Here is a 12,870-nt window from a genome sequence, read left to right on the forward strand (position 1 = left end):
GAAGCCTTCAGGTTGGTGCATATAGATCTCTTCATCTAAATTATCATTCAAGAAAGCAGTCTTGACATCCATCTGATGTATGATCAGCTTATGGATAGCAGCAAAGACTAATAATACTCGGATAGTTGAGATTCGGGCTACAGGAGAATAGGTATCAAAATAATCAATGCCTTTTTATTGAGTATAGTCTTTAGCTACTAATCTAGCTTTAAATTTATCTATGGAACCATCAGCTCTAAGTTTCTTCTTGAATATCCACTTACAACCAATAGGTTTACAACCTGGAGGTAAGTCGGTGAGTATCCAAGTATGGTTTTCTATGATAGATTTAATCTCATTATCAATGGCTTCTTTCCAGAAAGGAGATTCAGGTGAATCCATTGCTTCTTATCAATGGCTTCTTTCCAGAAAGGAGATTCAGGTGAATCCATTGCTTCTTGGAATGAGCTTGGATCACATTCAACAAGAAATGTAAAGAAGTCTTCTCCAAAATTCTTTTGAATTCTACCTCTTTTGCTTCTTCGAGGTTCAATATCAAAAGGCTAAGAAGAGCTGGAAGATGGTAAATCAGAAGGAAGAGATGAACTAGGATTTTCTAAGATTTTGGATTTGAAAGGAAAGGTATTTTCAAAAAATATTGCATCTCTAGCTTCAATTATAGTGTTGTTGGATATGTCACTGATTTTAGAGTTAATGACTAGAAATCTATTAACATTGCTATCTAGTGCATATCCAATAAAAGAAGCATCAACAGTTTTGGAACCAATTTTCCTCTTCTTAGGTTCGGAAATAGCTACCTTAGCCAAGCAACCCCAAACTCAGAAGAAGTTCAGATTAGGAGATCTCCCCTTCCAATATTCTAAGGAGTTGTATCAGAATTTTTCCGAAGAATCCTATTGAGAATAAAACAAGCAGAGAGAAGAGCTTCACCCCAGAGATTTTTAAGTGCTCCTGAACTGAGTAACATACAGTTTACCATGTCCATTAGGGTTTTGTTCTTTCGTTCAGCTACCCCGTTAGACTGCGGTGTATAGGGAGCAGTAACCTCATGAATAATACCGTGTTCTTGGTAATATTCAGTCATATGATTTGAGGTATACTCCTCTACGATCAGATCTTAGAATCTTGATCTTCCTGTCAAGTTGGTTCTCAGATTTAGCTTTATACACCTTAAACCTATCTAAGACTTTATCTTTAGTTCTGAGAAGATAGGTGTAACAATATCTGAAGTGATCATCTATAAAGGTCACAAAATATCTCCTACCCCCTCGGGTGAGAACTCGGTTTGAGTCATACACATCACTATGAATTAATTCAAGGGGTTCAGAGTTTCTAGTTACAGACTTGAAGGGTTTTTTAGTGTGTTTCCCTTGAACACAAATCTCACACTTGGAAGAGAGGTCAAAAGATGATTTAGGAATAATATTTAATTTGATCATTTTCTGTAAAGTTTAAAAATTGACATGTCCAAGTCGTCCATGCCAGACATCACAAGATTCAACAATTTGTATAACAGAAGACTCAGAAATTTCATTAGAACTGAAATTGATTACATTGAGTTTGAAAAGGCCATTACAGATAAAACATTTTCCTATGAAAACATTACTCTTTATAATCACAAATTCATTGGATTCTTTTACAATCCTATAACCAGCTCTAAGAAGAAGAGATTCACTAATCAGATTACGATGGAGAGAAGGAACATGATAAGCGCATTGCAGATGCAGAGCTTTCCCAGAAGTCATGGTGAGCTCTATACGTCCACTTCCTATTATTGGTTTAGTGGAGTCATCTGCTAAGCTTATGCTTCCTCCACGCGATTCCTGATAATTTGAAAACCAAGAGCGATCATTACAGACGTGGATATTTGCTCCGGAATCCAAATACCAATCAGTGGAAGAAGTTAAAAAATTTACAAGATGAGATGAGGAGGCTAACCTGAAGGAGGTTGGATTCTCTTCAATCATATTAGCTTTGTTGAATCCATTTCCTTTAGGAGTAGGTTTAGCCGGTTCTTTCTTCCGAAAGAAACAGTTGGGAGCCATGTGGTTGGTTCTACCACAGACAAAGCAGAATTTTCCATCAGACTTATGACTGGAAGAATTAGGATTTGATTTGAAGGAAGATTTGTTGAAAGATTATTGGTTTTTCTTGAATTTCTTCCCTTTGGGTTTGAAATTCCTAGATTTAGGCTTATCCTCTACCAAGTTTACTTTAGCTTTTGATTCATTCTTGGTTTTGGAATTTTGCATATGCTGGTCTTCAATACGAATAACTTTGAGGGCTTCAGTTAAGATTAGATCTCCTTACTTGTGTCGGAGATCTCCAGCAAATCTAGACCAGGAGGGAGGGAGTTTATTAATCAAACAGAAAACTTTATAATCGTCAGTAAAAATGTTTCCTTTTGATTGGAGATGACGGAGGAAATCTAGGAATTCATGAATTTGTTTATTAATGAGTTTGTCATCAACCATCATAAACTTATTGAAGGAGGAGGAGGTGAAACGCAGAATTCCGGCATCATCATAGCCATATTCTGCTTCAATAGCATTCCATAGGTCTTTTGCACTTTTGAACTCATAATATATGTCATAAAGGTTATCCGCAAGTGCACTAAGAATCCTGACAACAATGATAATTGATTTCTTTAGGTTTCATAGAGCTAGAAAAGGAGCTAGCACCAGAACCAGAAGTGGAAGGAGCAGACTGTTCAGGATCAGGAGTCAAAGGTTAAGAACTACTAGTAGAAGACTCAGGAGTGTCAATAACAGACAAGAGGCCTAAGGTAGTGAGCCAGTATCTCATCTGATTAGCCCACCGTTTATAGTTGACACCGGTGAACTTCTCAGGTTTGACACTTTTGAATGATCAAGAATTGCCATAAGTCCAATTCAAGTTTACTAGTCTAGGTAGATGGAATCTGAACGTGTAAAGGATTTTGTCAATACTACTAGACCAGAAACTTAATTAAACCTGCTCTTAACCAAAAACTCTGAAAGTGAAAAGATTAATATTTTACTCGCGTAGTTTGGCCAGGTAAGGATAGTACTAGAGGTTGATCAAAGATCTATTAAGTACATTGTTTCTTGCAGAGCGCTTTACACAACACTTAAACCTTGCCTTAGACACCAACTAATCCAAGAAAACTTGAACCGGTTCACTTAAAGAATTTTTGTTTCTTTATTGTATATATATGTATATAAAAAGTGATAGATACATAAATTGTGTACAGAAACAGCAAAATAAATTTTTTAACTACTAATTTAGATGCAAAATTAGTTAACAAATTAAAACAGTTAACTATAGGTTAAAAAAATACAGATTTAAATTAACAGCAAAATTATTTTCTATCTTCTAGATTGCTGTCAAAAGTTAAAATAATTATTATAAAACTGAAAATAAAAGAGCTAGAACACCAGGCCTGAACGGATGCAGTCGTGATTCACTGCCCTAGAAGATAGAAGACCCGCCTTTCGCCCTGACGCAGTCAATCCTCTCCCCCTAACGGTAAAAGCTCCCGGAAACGGTCGGCCTTTGTACCCGGGCGCGAGTAGCAGAGCTTCTGCTCAGATGAAGACGGTAGCCCAAAAATGTAACAATTATAATATCAGAGAAATTTTTAGAGGATGAGAGAGGATTAGAGGATTCTTCTTGTTTTCTGTATCTTCTCCGAATGAGCTTCAGCTCTTTATATAGCCTCTCGAACTGATAACCGATGCTGATAGTCCCTGTATCTTCTCCGAATGAGCTTCAGCTCTTTATATAGCCTCTCGAACTGATAACCGATGCTGATAGTCCACACACGTTACACGTATATCCCGCGTCCGTTATACGTTTCCATAACTCCCGCGATCGTTACAAGCTTGTGTAAAACGTGAAAAAAAATAAAAGAGACAAAAAACTCGTGCGAGTGCGGCATGGCACGCGAGTCGTGGCGAGACGTGGCGTGCGTGCGGAGCAACAACCCAAACAATACTAGACCAAAAACACTAAGGGGCTGTTTGGTTGTTGTTGGTAAAGTTGTGTATTTATGACACAACTTGAAAAGTTGTTGTCTAAGGGGCTGTTTGGTTGTTGTTGGTAAAGTTGTGTATTTATGACACAACTTGAAAAGTTGTTGTCCACTTCATCAATTTCACTTTTATACTTTTCTTTGTTTGTTTTTGATTCCATTGGAATCATAAAACACTTGTTTGGTTTGCAAAATAAAACTTTAATTGTTTGTCTGGAAAGTGTAAAAAGTGGTCCCTACTCAAATGATCATATTGGTTGGAATTATTTTTTATTATTATTTTTTAACTTCAATGTTAGCTTTCTCCTAAAATCATGTCTTTTTTTCATGAAATTACTTTACGAGCCACATCAGCATATGAAATCACTTTACACTATTTTCACAACTACAAACAAACAATTGGATGAAAGCTGACATTGAGACCCACTTTTTTACACTGTACATCCTTTTACATGGTAAAAACATACAACCAAACAGCTTCGAATGCGTTCAGGCCTACACAGTTTTGATTCATGCCTACAACTCAAAAACCCATTAACATGTGAACCATTATAAACTTGTTAAACCTTTTTTTCATTTTCCCATGGTACTATTCACAAAAGCAAAATTGCGTTTTCATGAACCAAAAGTCCAACAGCTTCATCTTCATCCTCGTCAGCCGCCATCTCCGAGGCGCGTTCTCCTCAAAACCCTACAGCTACGCCCCCAGTATCGAACCCGAACCATCCCCAACCCTCGACCTCCTCCAATCCAGTCCCAAAGCCTTCGGCAAGCGCCCACTTCCTCCCCTTGATCTCCGATCGATCCGAGATCGCCTTCTCCGCCATTCTGGAGATCTTGGCCGCGGGCGATCTCATGAGCGCAGCTCACCCCGTCACGCAGCGGGTCTTGGTCTTGAATCTCCACGAAATCCTCAACCTTTTGGTCGATGGGGAAGTTCTTTTGTTGCATCTGCACACCGAGTGTTCGGTGGTTAAGCGCGCGGTGGCGGTGGCGTTTTATCGGATGGGTGGGCGTGGGTCGTTGCCCGATATCAAGAATTGCAATCGGATTCTACAGAATTTGAGAGACAAAAACTAGTGGGTTGTGGAAGAGCTTTATAATGAGATGGTGAAGGCTAGGGTTCGGCCTGAGTACTTTTTATATAACACGGTTTCGATTGCTTTGTGTAAAGAAGGGAAAGAGGAAAATGGCTAGCTGAAAGTTTTGCGTAGATGGAGCAGGATAAAGGAGGGTTTTCGCCGGATGATGTTACTTATAATGTCGTAATTAATGGGTTGTCTAAGAGTGGAGAGTTTGATGAAGCAGAGAGGTTGTTGGAGAAGCTGAAGAGTTTGGGGAAGGCTACATCAAATAACACCCTTTGATTGTTGAATCGTTTAGTCGAGGGTTTGTTTGTAGGGCGTTGGAATTTAAGGAAGATATGATGGAAACAGGTGTTATGCCGAGTGTTGCAACATATAATTCTATCATCTTTGCGTTGTGTAGGAGTGGTAGATTGGATGATGCGAGGGAGCAGTTTCTTGAGATGGAGAGGACGCACTTGGCACCCGATGTGATCTCTTATAATTCTCTAATTTATGGATATTGTCGGCAAGGAAACTTAAAGGAGGCCCGTTGCTCGTTTTCTCGCTTGAAAAGGATGCACATTGCTCCTACCACTATAACATTCAACATACTAATAGACGGATACTGTAGGTTGGGAGAGTAGGAGGAGGCTCACAAGGTTAAGGAGGCTATGATTGTATCTGGGCTTCATCCAGATGTTTATACCAATACTACTCTTGTACATGGATTTTGCAAATTGGGAAATCTTGATATGGCGATAAATTATTTTGATGAGATGTCGAGAAGGGGTTTGGACCCAGATTGCGGTGCCTATACTGCAAGGATAGGTGCTGATTTGTGCCTTGGGACTTCTATGCCTTGGGACTTCTACATGGACTGTCCAGCTACGAGAGGAAATGGTAAGTAGAGACATTTCCCCCAATATTATAACTAATAATGTCTTGATTGATGGGTTATGCAAGATTGAGGGTCTACAGGAAGCAGATAGGTTGTGGCGGGGAATGTGTATGATTGGTTATTGTCCTGATTGTGTGACCTATACTTGCATAATTCATGCCAATTGTAGGGAGGGTAATCTGAAAATAGCAAGAAAGTTGTATAACACCATGGTTTCCAAGAATATATCTCCTTCGGTTGCTACCTACACAGTTTTGATTCATGCCCACGCTACTAAGAAAGACTTCGAATGCGCAGATTTATAGATTCGAAGGATTAAGAGGAAAACTTTTTGCCAGATGTAATAACTTATAATGCCCTTATAAATGGGCTTTGCAAAAGCGGAAGGGTCCAGTTGGCCTATTAGTACTTCCCTCAAATGCAGGAGAAAGGGTTACCCCAAATGAGTATACATACACTTAATCTTATAGATCAGAACTTCACTTTAGGTAACTGGAATGAAGCATTGAGGTTGTATGGTGAGATGCATGCGAAAGGCATTCAGCCTGACTCTTGTACATACAGTCTCCTATTCAAGCAGTTTGGCAAAGACCATGAATTTCATGCTGTGAGGTGCTTGGAGAAAGATGTGCTCAGCAGTTAGTTGGAAAATTTCTCAGATGCTGGCATTATAAATGGCCAGAGACAAGCAAGTAAGCATACATTTGTATGTTGTTGACTTCACTCAAGTCAAATAACAGCGGTAGCTAGGTCAGCAATGCAGAAGAGTGTGTAACTATTTAGCTTTGGAAGATATTGAGATGGCTTGTTCCAAGGCCAATCAGCATTTCTCTTGCATTTCTCCTTTCCATGTTGTGGTTTGACTTGGAGAGTCCTAATTTAGTAACAGTACAGCTGAAGGAAATATAGGAAGCCTAATAGCATATTCTTTTTTTAATTGATCGATAGCAAAAAGGATAAGTTGGCATCTTGCTGCTGAGATTTGCAGTATGGTCAGAGGTAAATTTTGGCTATACCTACCAACCATTCTGCATGGTGAATAATTCTTTTATATATTGCATACAGTCATATCTCGGTGATGCAAGGTGTATGCTGCTATGTGAAACGTGTAACTGTATTTCGATTCATCGAGTTGCATTTAATGCAGTAAAATTCAATTTTTTACTATCTTATTTTTTTTGGGTAGCAGTAGCGGTTACTGGTTTCCTCGGTGATATCAAAGGATACAGTCACGTGCAAGCTTACTCTAAAATTTCACTTAGCATATTGTTGTCGATCATTAAGCCAGCATCTTGTATATCTATTTGAATGACACTTGATATTTATTTGTGAACATTATTGGGTGGTGATAACGATGAAACAAAATCTTAGTGGCGAAATAAAAAAGGTCATATACCTAACCAGACAGGAAAGAGACATTCCTTGCTCTAACTTAACCTAGCAAACATGTACAACATATCTAACTACTTATCTTAAAAGGTAGACAATGCGAGGTTTATTAAATTACTGTCAGATAACAGCACACCCATCTGAAGCCAGCATTAGCCTTTTTTATGCTTTCTTATTTAACAAACAGTTATCTCCCATTTCTTTGATGTCTGCTAGATGAATCTATTTCTCAGTTGCTCTTTCCAATATTTCTTCAGAACAAAATATGTTATCATTGTGTTATAGCCTTTGTTAAAAAAGTAATCATCAAACTTGTGACATGTCAAATAGGTTACCAATCTGCTTTTTAGTTTCCTTGTTAAACATCTTAGATAGCATATATAGTAAGTTACAACTAGAATAGATAGCCATATCTACTCTGATTTATAACAGACCTAAGTTTTTTCTGCTGTCAGTTACTGTGCATATTAGTGTATTGTTATTTTTGTGCTCTTAATGGTATAGAATTCCTACTTGTATGTATTTACTGTGCAGCTTCTATCTTTGGGAAACTGTTGTGATCCTTTAACCTGAGAGTAACTATTCCTGCCGTCTTATGCTTAAAAATTTTACTTCTTGTGCATTAAGCCATAAGAGGATTCTCTTCCTATAGCTAGAAGCTGATGAGTTCAGTTCCAAAGTTTCTATTTGTTGTTACAGGTCTTTCAGCTGATAATATCTTGATACATTTATAATGTTGCATGTTTGCGAACTTGGGTTGCACTAGATTCCCTTTTTTATATTAGAATATACGCAAAAAAGTAGGTATTAACTGAAGCGAGAAAAATATCTTTTGAGCAATTCATTAACAAAATTACACAGTTTGTATCTTCAAGTTTGATGGAATTGTTTATGACAAGAAGTATCTATTAACATATCACCAACAAATAATACTATTTCGTGTTTAGTTTGGGTCTGGTTGTTCAAAATGTTAAACAGAACCTAACCTGGAAAATTTTCAGTGAGGCTCTGTTTACCCATGCATAACTTTCCTGCTTACGAGGTTAAATAATTGGGCGACTACGAGTCAGATTCAGGTTAACCTGACCCATTTTCACCTTTATTCATGATGATGATGAGGAACCTCGATGAAATTAATGACGGTCCGAAGTGATCAGCTTATGCTTGGTACACTACTTCTATACTTCATGAAGTGAATTTGCTTGTTTCCATGGCAAGTGGTTTCTGATTTCATATCAAGCTGACAGTTCTCTGTAAATTTTTCTTGAGATTACTGCAGATGTTTCTTGATTATAATTGTGAATACGAATGATATATCTTAAAATCATAGGAATTAGTTGCTCTTTTTTCTGTATTATGTAAGCCATATCTATTTGTCAAAAACTGAAAATTAAAGCTATATATTTCCAGAATTTCATTCAACCATTGTGGTTTACTACCCAGAATACCTTCAACCCATTTTACTCTATCTCATTCTTCTTAAGTGCATTTTATAATATTTTGGTTTTAGGAGATATTAGGAAATTGCATTTTTGGTGTGCGTATTTGTGCATTCATGTATACTTATGCACACACTATCAATATAGTTATTACGAATAATCAAAGGAGCATAACTTCTCTGGCAATGATTACTCTTCCAGAGGTACACGTGCTGGTTCAAATTCCTCTGATGTCAGGAATAGTTCCCAAAAAGATAGAGACTAGAAAATATAAAACTTATGACATGACGACAAAGTGACTTCCCAGACTACTCTTTTATCAATCTGGGTTCCTCCCCAAGAAGAAGTGCCTTTAGGATAATGTCGGTGAAACCGTCAACAAACAAAAACAGATGTCCTCCTTCAGGATACTCATGGTATCGAACCCAAGGAAGCGCCTTTGAAACATAGTGTTGTAGCTGAACTGGGACCATCTTATCTTCAGACCCATGCCACAGATGGACAGTGCCCTCATTGTTAGGGAATGGATTGCTCATATGCAGGGGGTCAAAGTCCCACTTTCCAAAGATTACCATTACATCTCGAAGCAATGACTCAAAAATGCCTTGTTGTTGAGCCTTCTTCTCGCACTGAACAGAAAATTTTTATTAGTTTGTCAGGAAGCATTTGACAGCAAAGAAGCATGCTGTTTATGCATGGACTGCATGCAAATTAATTTAGACACAGATAACGTATACATGAGGATATCTGTGAGTTTTCTTTTTCGAAGTACCATTTGCCAAAAGCTAGCCTACTGTCATGAAGTCTGAGAGGTGCCTTTGATGGGTATTCTCATTTCAGTCTTTACCACATGGGTAATGCAGTATTTATTAAATAGAACTTCTACTAGTATATGCTTTTGTTGTGTATTAGGAGTACGTTATTCAGATAGAGCCACTTACTACAGTATGCCTTTGATATGTTCTCTCATTTGGTCTTTACCACATGTCACTGTGTTGCAATTTTGTTGAGGTCTGAGGGCAAATCACAAAAAGTGGCACATATTGGCAAATTGTGTGCTTAGTTATTTTGTTTCTGTTTAGTTGTGTTTGATAAAAAGCATATCGGAAAATTGTCACTGCAGTAAATTGTTAATGATTCAAATGAAAGATCAATGTTTCAGAAAGTGCTAGGCGGACTAGGCGTTTGAGCCAGCACCTAGACGCCTAGGCATTTGACTAATTTTTAAATTATTTAATTATAATAATTGATAAAAATATGTATTAAATTCATATAAATATGCAAAAAAAAAAGATAGCAATCTTAGATCCACAATAAACTATGCATACTTAAATACTAAATAGCCAAAATAATAACTAACATGGTTATAAAAAGCGCTAGATAGCCTAACCGTTGGACCCGACGCCTAGAGCCTAGGAGATTTTCTTTTTTTAGTTTTTAACTACAATAATTGATAGTAAATGTCAATGTTATGAAAAGCTTAGATGCCGGACTGTTGTCTAGACGGATTTCTTTCTTCATTTAAGTGGTGGTCGAGGAGGTTTTGCTGAAGGTCGGAGGAGGTAGTGGAGGTGTTTGTATTTGGAGGTTAAATGAGTTTGAAGGAGGTTGGAGGATATGAAGGCTGCAACACAGAAAATCACGATCAATGCCTAAAGGGTGCAGTCCACGTAAGCAGACAATGATTCCCTAAACACTCCCAAAACTTAGGTGCCAGGTGGGTAGCCTCGGTACCGCTCAGGTGTTAGTCGCTAGTTAGGCGGTCAAGGTACCGCCTAGACCTAGGCGTACACTTAGGTGGACTTCGCGGAGGTTTTTTAAAACAGTGAGAAGGATATGACATCTAAATATTACCACTTAAGGCAAACCTTTTAGTATTTAGTATTTGTTAAAAACATAAAAAATGTATTCGGAATATTTATGCATACACACGTGCGCGCACGTGCATGTGTTTTAGTGTATGGCTTAATAAATATTGGTATTTAGGTGAATTTAAGTGTGCGATAAAGTCTTGGTCCCTTTGCTAACACTGGCCTGCAAGCAAAGCAATATTAGGTTCAGAAATGCTGTCGAGAGGCTTAAGTAGTATCTATTATGCAATTTGGATGAGGCAGATTCAGAAGACGAGGAATATCAGGTGGAGCTCTAGCCTTTATTGTGTTAACAAACCTTCATCTGAAATTTGTTATAAGGAATTATTACCTCAGCTATTATTGGCATCGTCAACTTTTTCTGAAATATTTCCTTGTCTTGCCTGCTTAGTAATTCAGGGAATTTATTGACAGGAATCCTTGAAGCAAACCACTGCTGGGTCATCCACCAATACAGGAAGGATGGAGCATTGTGTGCGATCCACAACACACGCTGATCTTCTACCAGTTTTTTCCGGTATGCTTCTCTTGATAAATTGGCTGGTAAAGAGGGCCACCACAAGTTGATGGGAGGTCCTATAAGCGCTGCTCCTTCCAATCTGCATCAATGTAACCTATGTATACTGTTTATTTCATACAATTTAATGAAATTTTGTCAGATTCAGTTTTTTTTTGCGGGGCTAATTGTGCAGATTCCCCATAGTGTTACAGTTTTGCGCTTACTACCCCTGTAGTTTCAGTGTTGCAGACAGACCCCCTGGGGTAATTTTTTTTGACTCTTTATATCCTCAGATGCACTCACTAATTCCACCAGGGACAATATCTGCGAAATTCACTACTGATAAAAAGATTAAAAAGATTAACCTAGGGGTCTGTCGGCAATAATAAACTGCTGGGGTGGTAACCAGTAAATGCAAAATAGCAGTACTACATAGGATCTATGTGCAAGTATCCTGTTTTTCTGGCGTGGGGTGGGGACTTTTGTGGACAAGGAAGATGGGAGGAGGGCTTCAGTTGGTAATCGTGCCTGTGTGGTATATACTTTAGGAAACCCCAGAGCAGGCAGCCTCCTAATGAAGGTCCGAACACATAGAACTTTGACCCGATCTTCAGCTGATCAGCAAGTTCCTCAATATCCATGGCATCAGTCTTGATAGTACGCCTGGGATTTGGGTCGCTCTCACCATATCCGGGTCTGTCATAGGACAAGAAGTAGATTTGTAACTTTTCCACTAAATCCTGAAACATACAAGGATACTAGTTAAGGGAGGAATGGAAACTGTTTGCCAGTCTAAAAGAATCTTTCATATCTTTTACCTGAGATGCAAATATTCCCAGTTCTTTGCATTCATTGAAGGCATGCACGATGATGATTCTGTAGTTTGCTTTCTCTTTGGGAGTTCCTGTTTCCATGTAGGCTAGATGCCTTCCATCTCTTAGTTGGATTCTTGGAGAGGTGAGGGGAGGACCGTTTGGTGAGCCACAGAGCTCTGGTGCTGGAGGCTGAATGAACTGGTAGACCAATCCCAGGAATACTACTACTAAGATCACTGATATTTTGAACAACATCCTTTTCCTTGCTCTTTCTTTGGATTTTCACATTAATGGTTCTTCTCCAGAGTTTCAAATGGTTTGAGAACTAGGTGTTTGAATAAGTAAAATTGGTGGTGGTGGTGGTGTTAATGATTGGCAGTTTCTGCAGGTTTTTGCATCGATTTAAAGTACGGAAAGATTCTTTTGGGAAAATGAGTTGAAGGGGGTGGGAGACCTCCCAAAACCTCTCAAATCCTATAGAGAGACGTCTAGCTATAGAATATATCTTCTTGAGAGGATCAGGAATCTTGGTGCACGAGAGATGAGGGAGGTCTGTGCATCAAGGTTCCTGAATAGACGGGCGACAATCTCTATTTACTCCCTATTGACAATTGTATGGAGGACCCTTGGTAGGATATTTTCCCCAACCTAGGGCTTTCCAACTTCTCAATGCATGTGCTTTGAGTTGACTATGGATCTTTAACTTCTCCATGCATGTGCTACGAGTTGATTATGGATCTCTGTTTCTGGTGCTTGGATCAAGTTGAGGAGTTTTAATGTGTAGTCAATATGTTATCTACTTGTTGCAAACTTGCAATATATACAAACCTTAAAATATAGGGTTCATTGCTGATAGACCCTTCAAGAGTGAAAAAAACAG

The 12,870-nt window shown here is 38.4% G+C and overlaps 1 protein-coding gene and 1 long non-coding RNA gene across 2 annotated transcripts; one reads left to right on the top strand and one right to left on the bottom strand.

The window, feature by feature from the left end:
* LOC109830410 lies at nucleotides 6,855-11,352 on the top strand. Its single transcript, XR_002244291.1, has 2 exons — nucleotides 6,855-6,976; nucleotides 11,091-11,352. It is a non-coding gene; the product is annotated as an uncharacterized LOC109830410 (long non-coding RNA).
* On the bottom strand, nucleotides 6,971-12,420 carry LOC109830408. Its single transcript, XM_020397666.1, has 4 exons — nucleotides 11,994-12,420; nucleotides 11,704-11,915; nucleotides 11,008-11,275; nucleotides 6,971-9,434 (listed from the first exon to the last, which is right to left on the bottom strand). The coding sequence occupies exons 1-4, from the start codon at nucleotides 12,243-12,245 to the stop codon at nucleotides 9,114-9,116; spliced, it is 1,053 nt and encodes a 350-aa protein (XP_020253255.1). The 5' UTR covers nucleotides 12,246-12,420; the 3' UTR covers nucleotides 6,971-9,113.

Source organism: Asparagus officinalis, chromosome 2 (assembly GCF_001876935.1).
Source record: "Asparagus officinalis chromosome 2, Aspof.V1, whole genome shotgun sequence".
NCBI classification, from domain to species: domain Eukaryota; kingdom Viridiplantae; phylum Streptophyta; class Magnoliopsida; order Asparagales; family Asparagaceae; genus Asparagus; species Asparagus officinalis.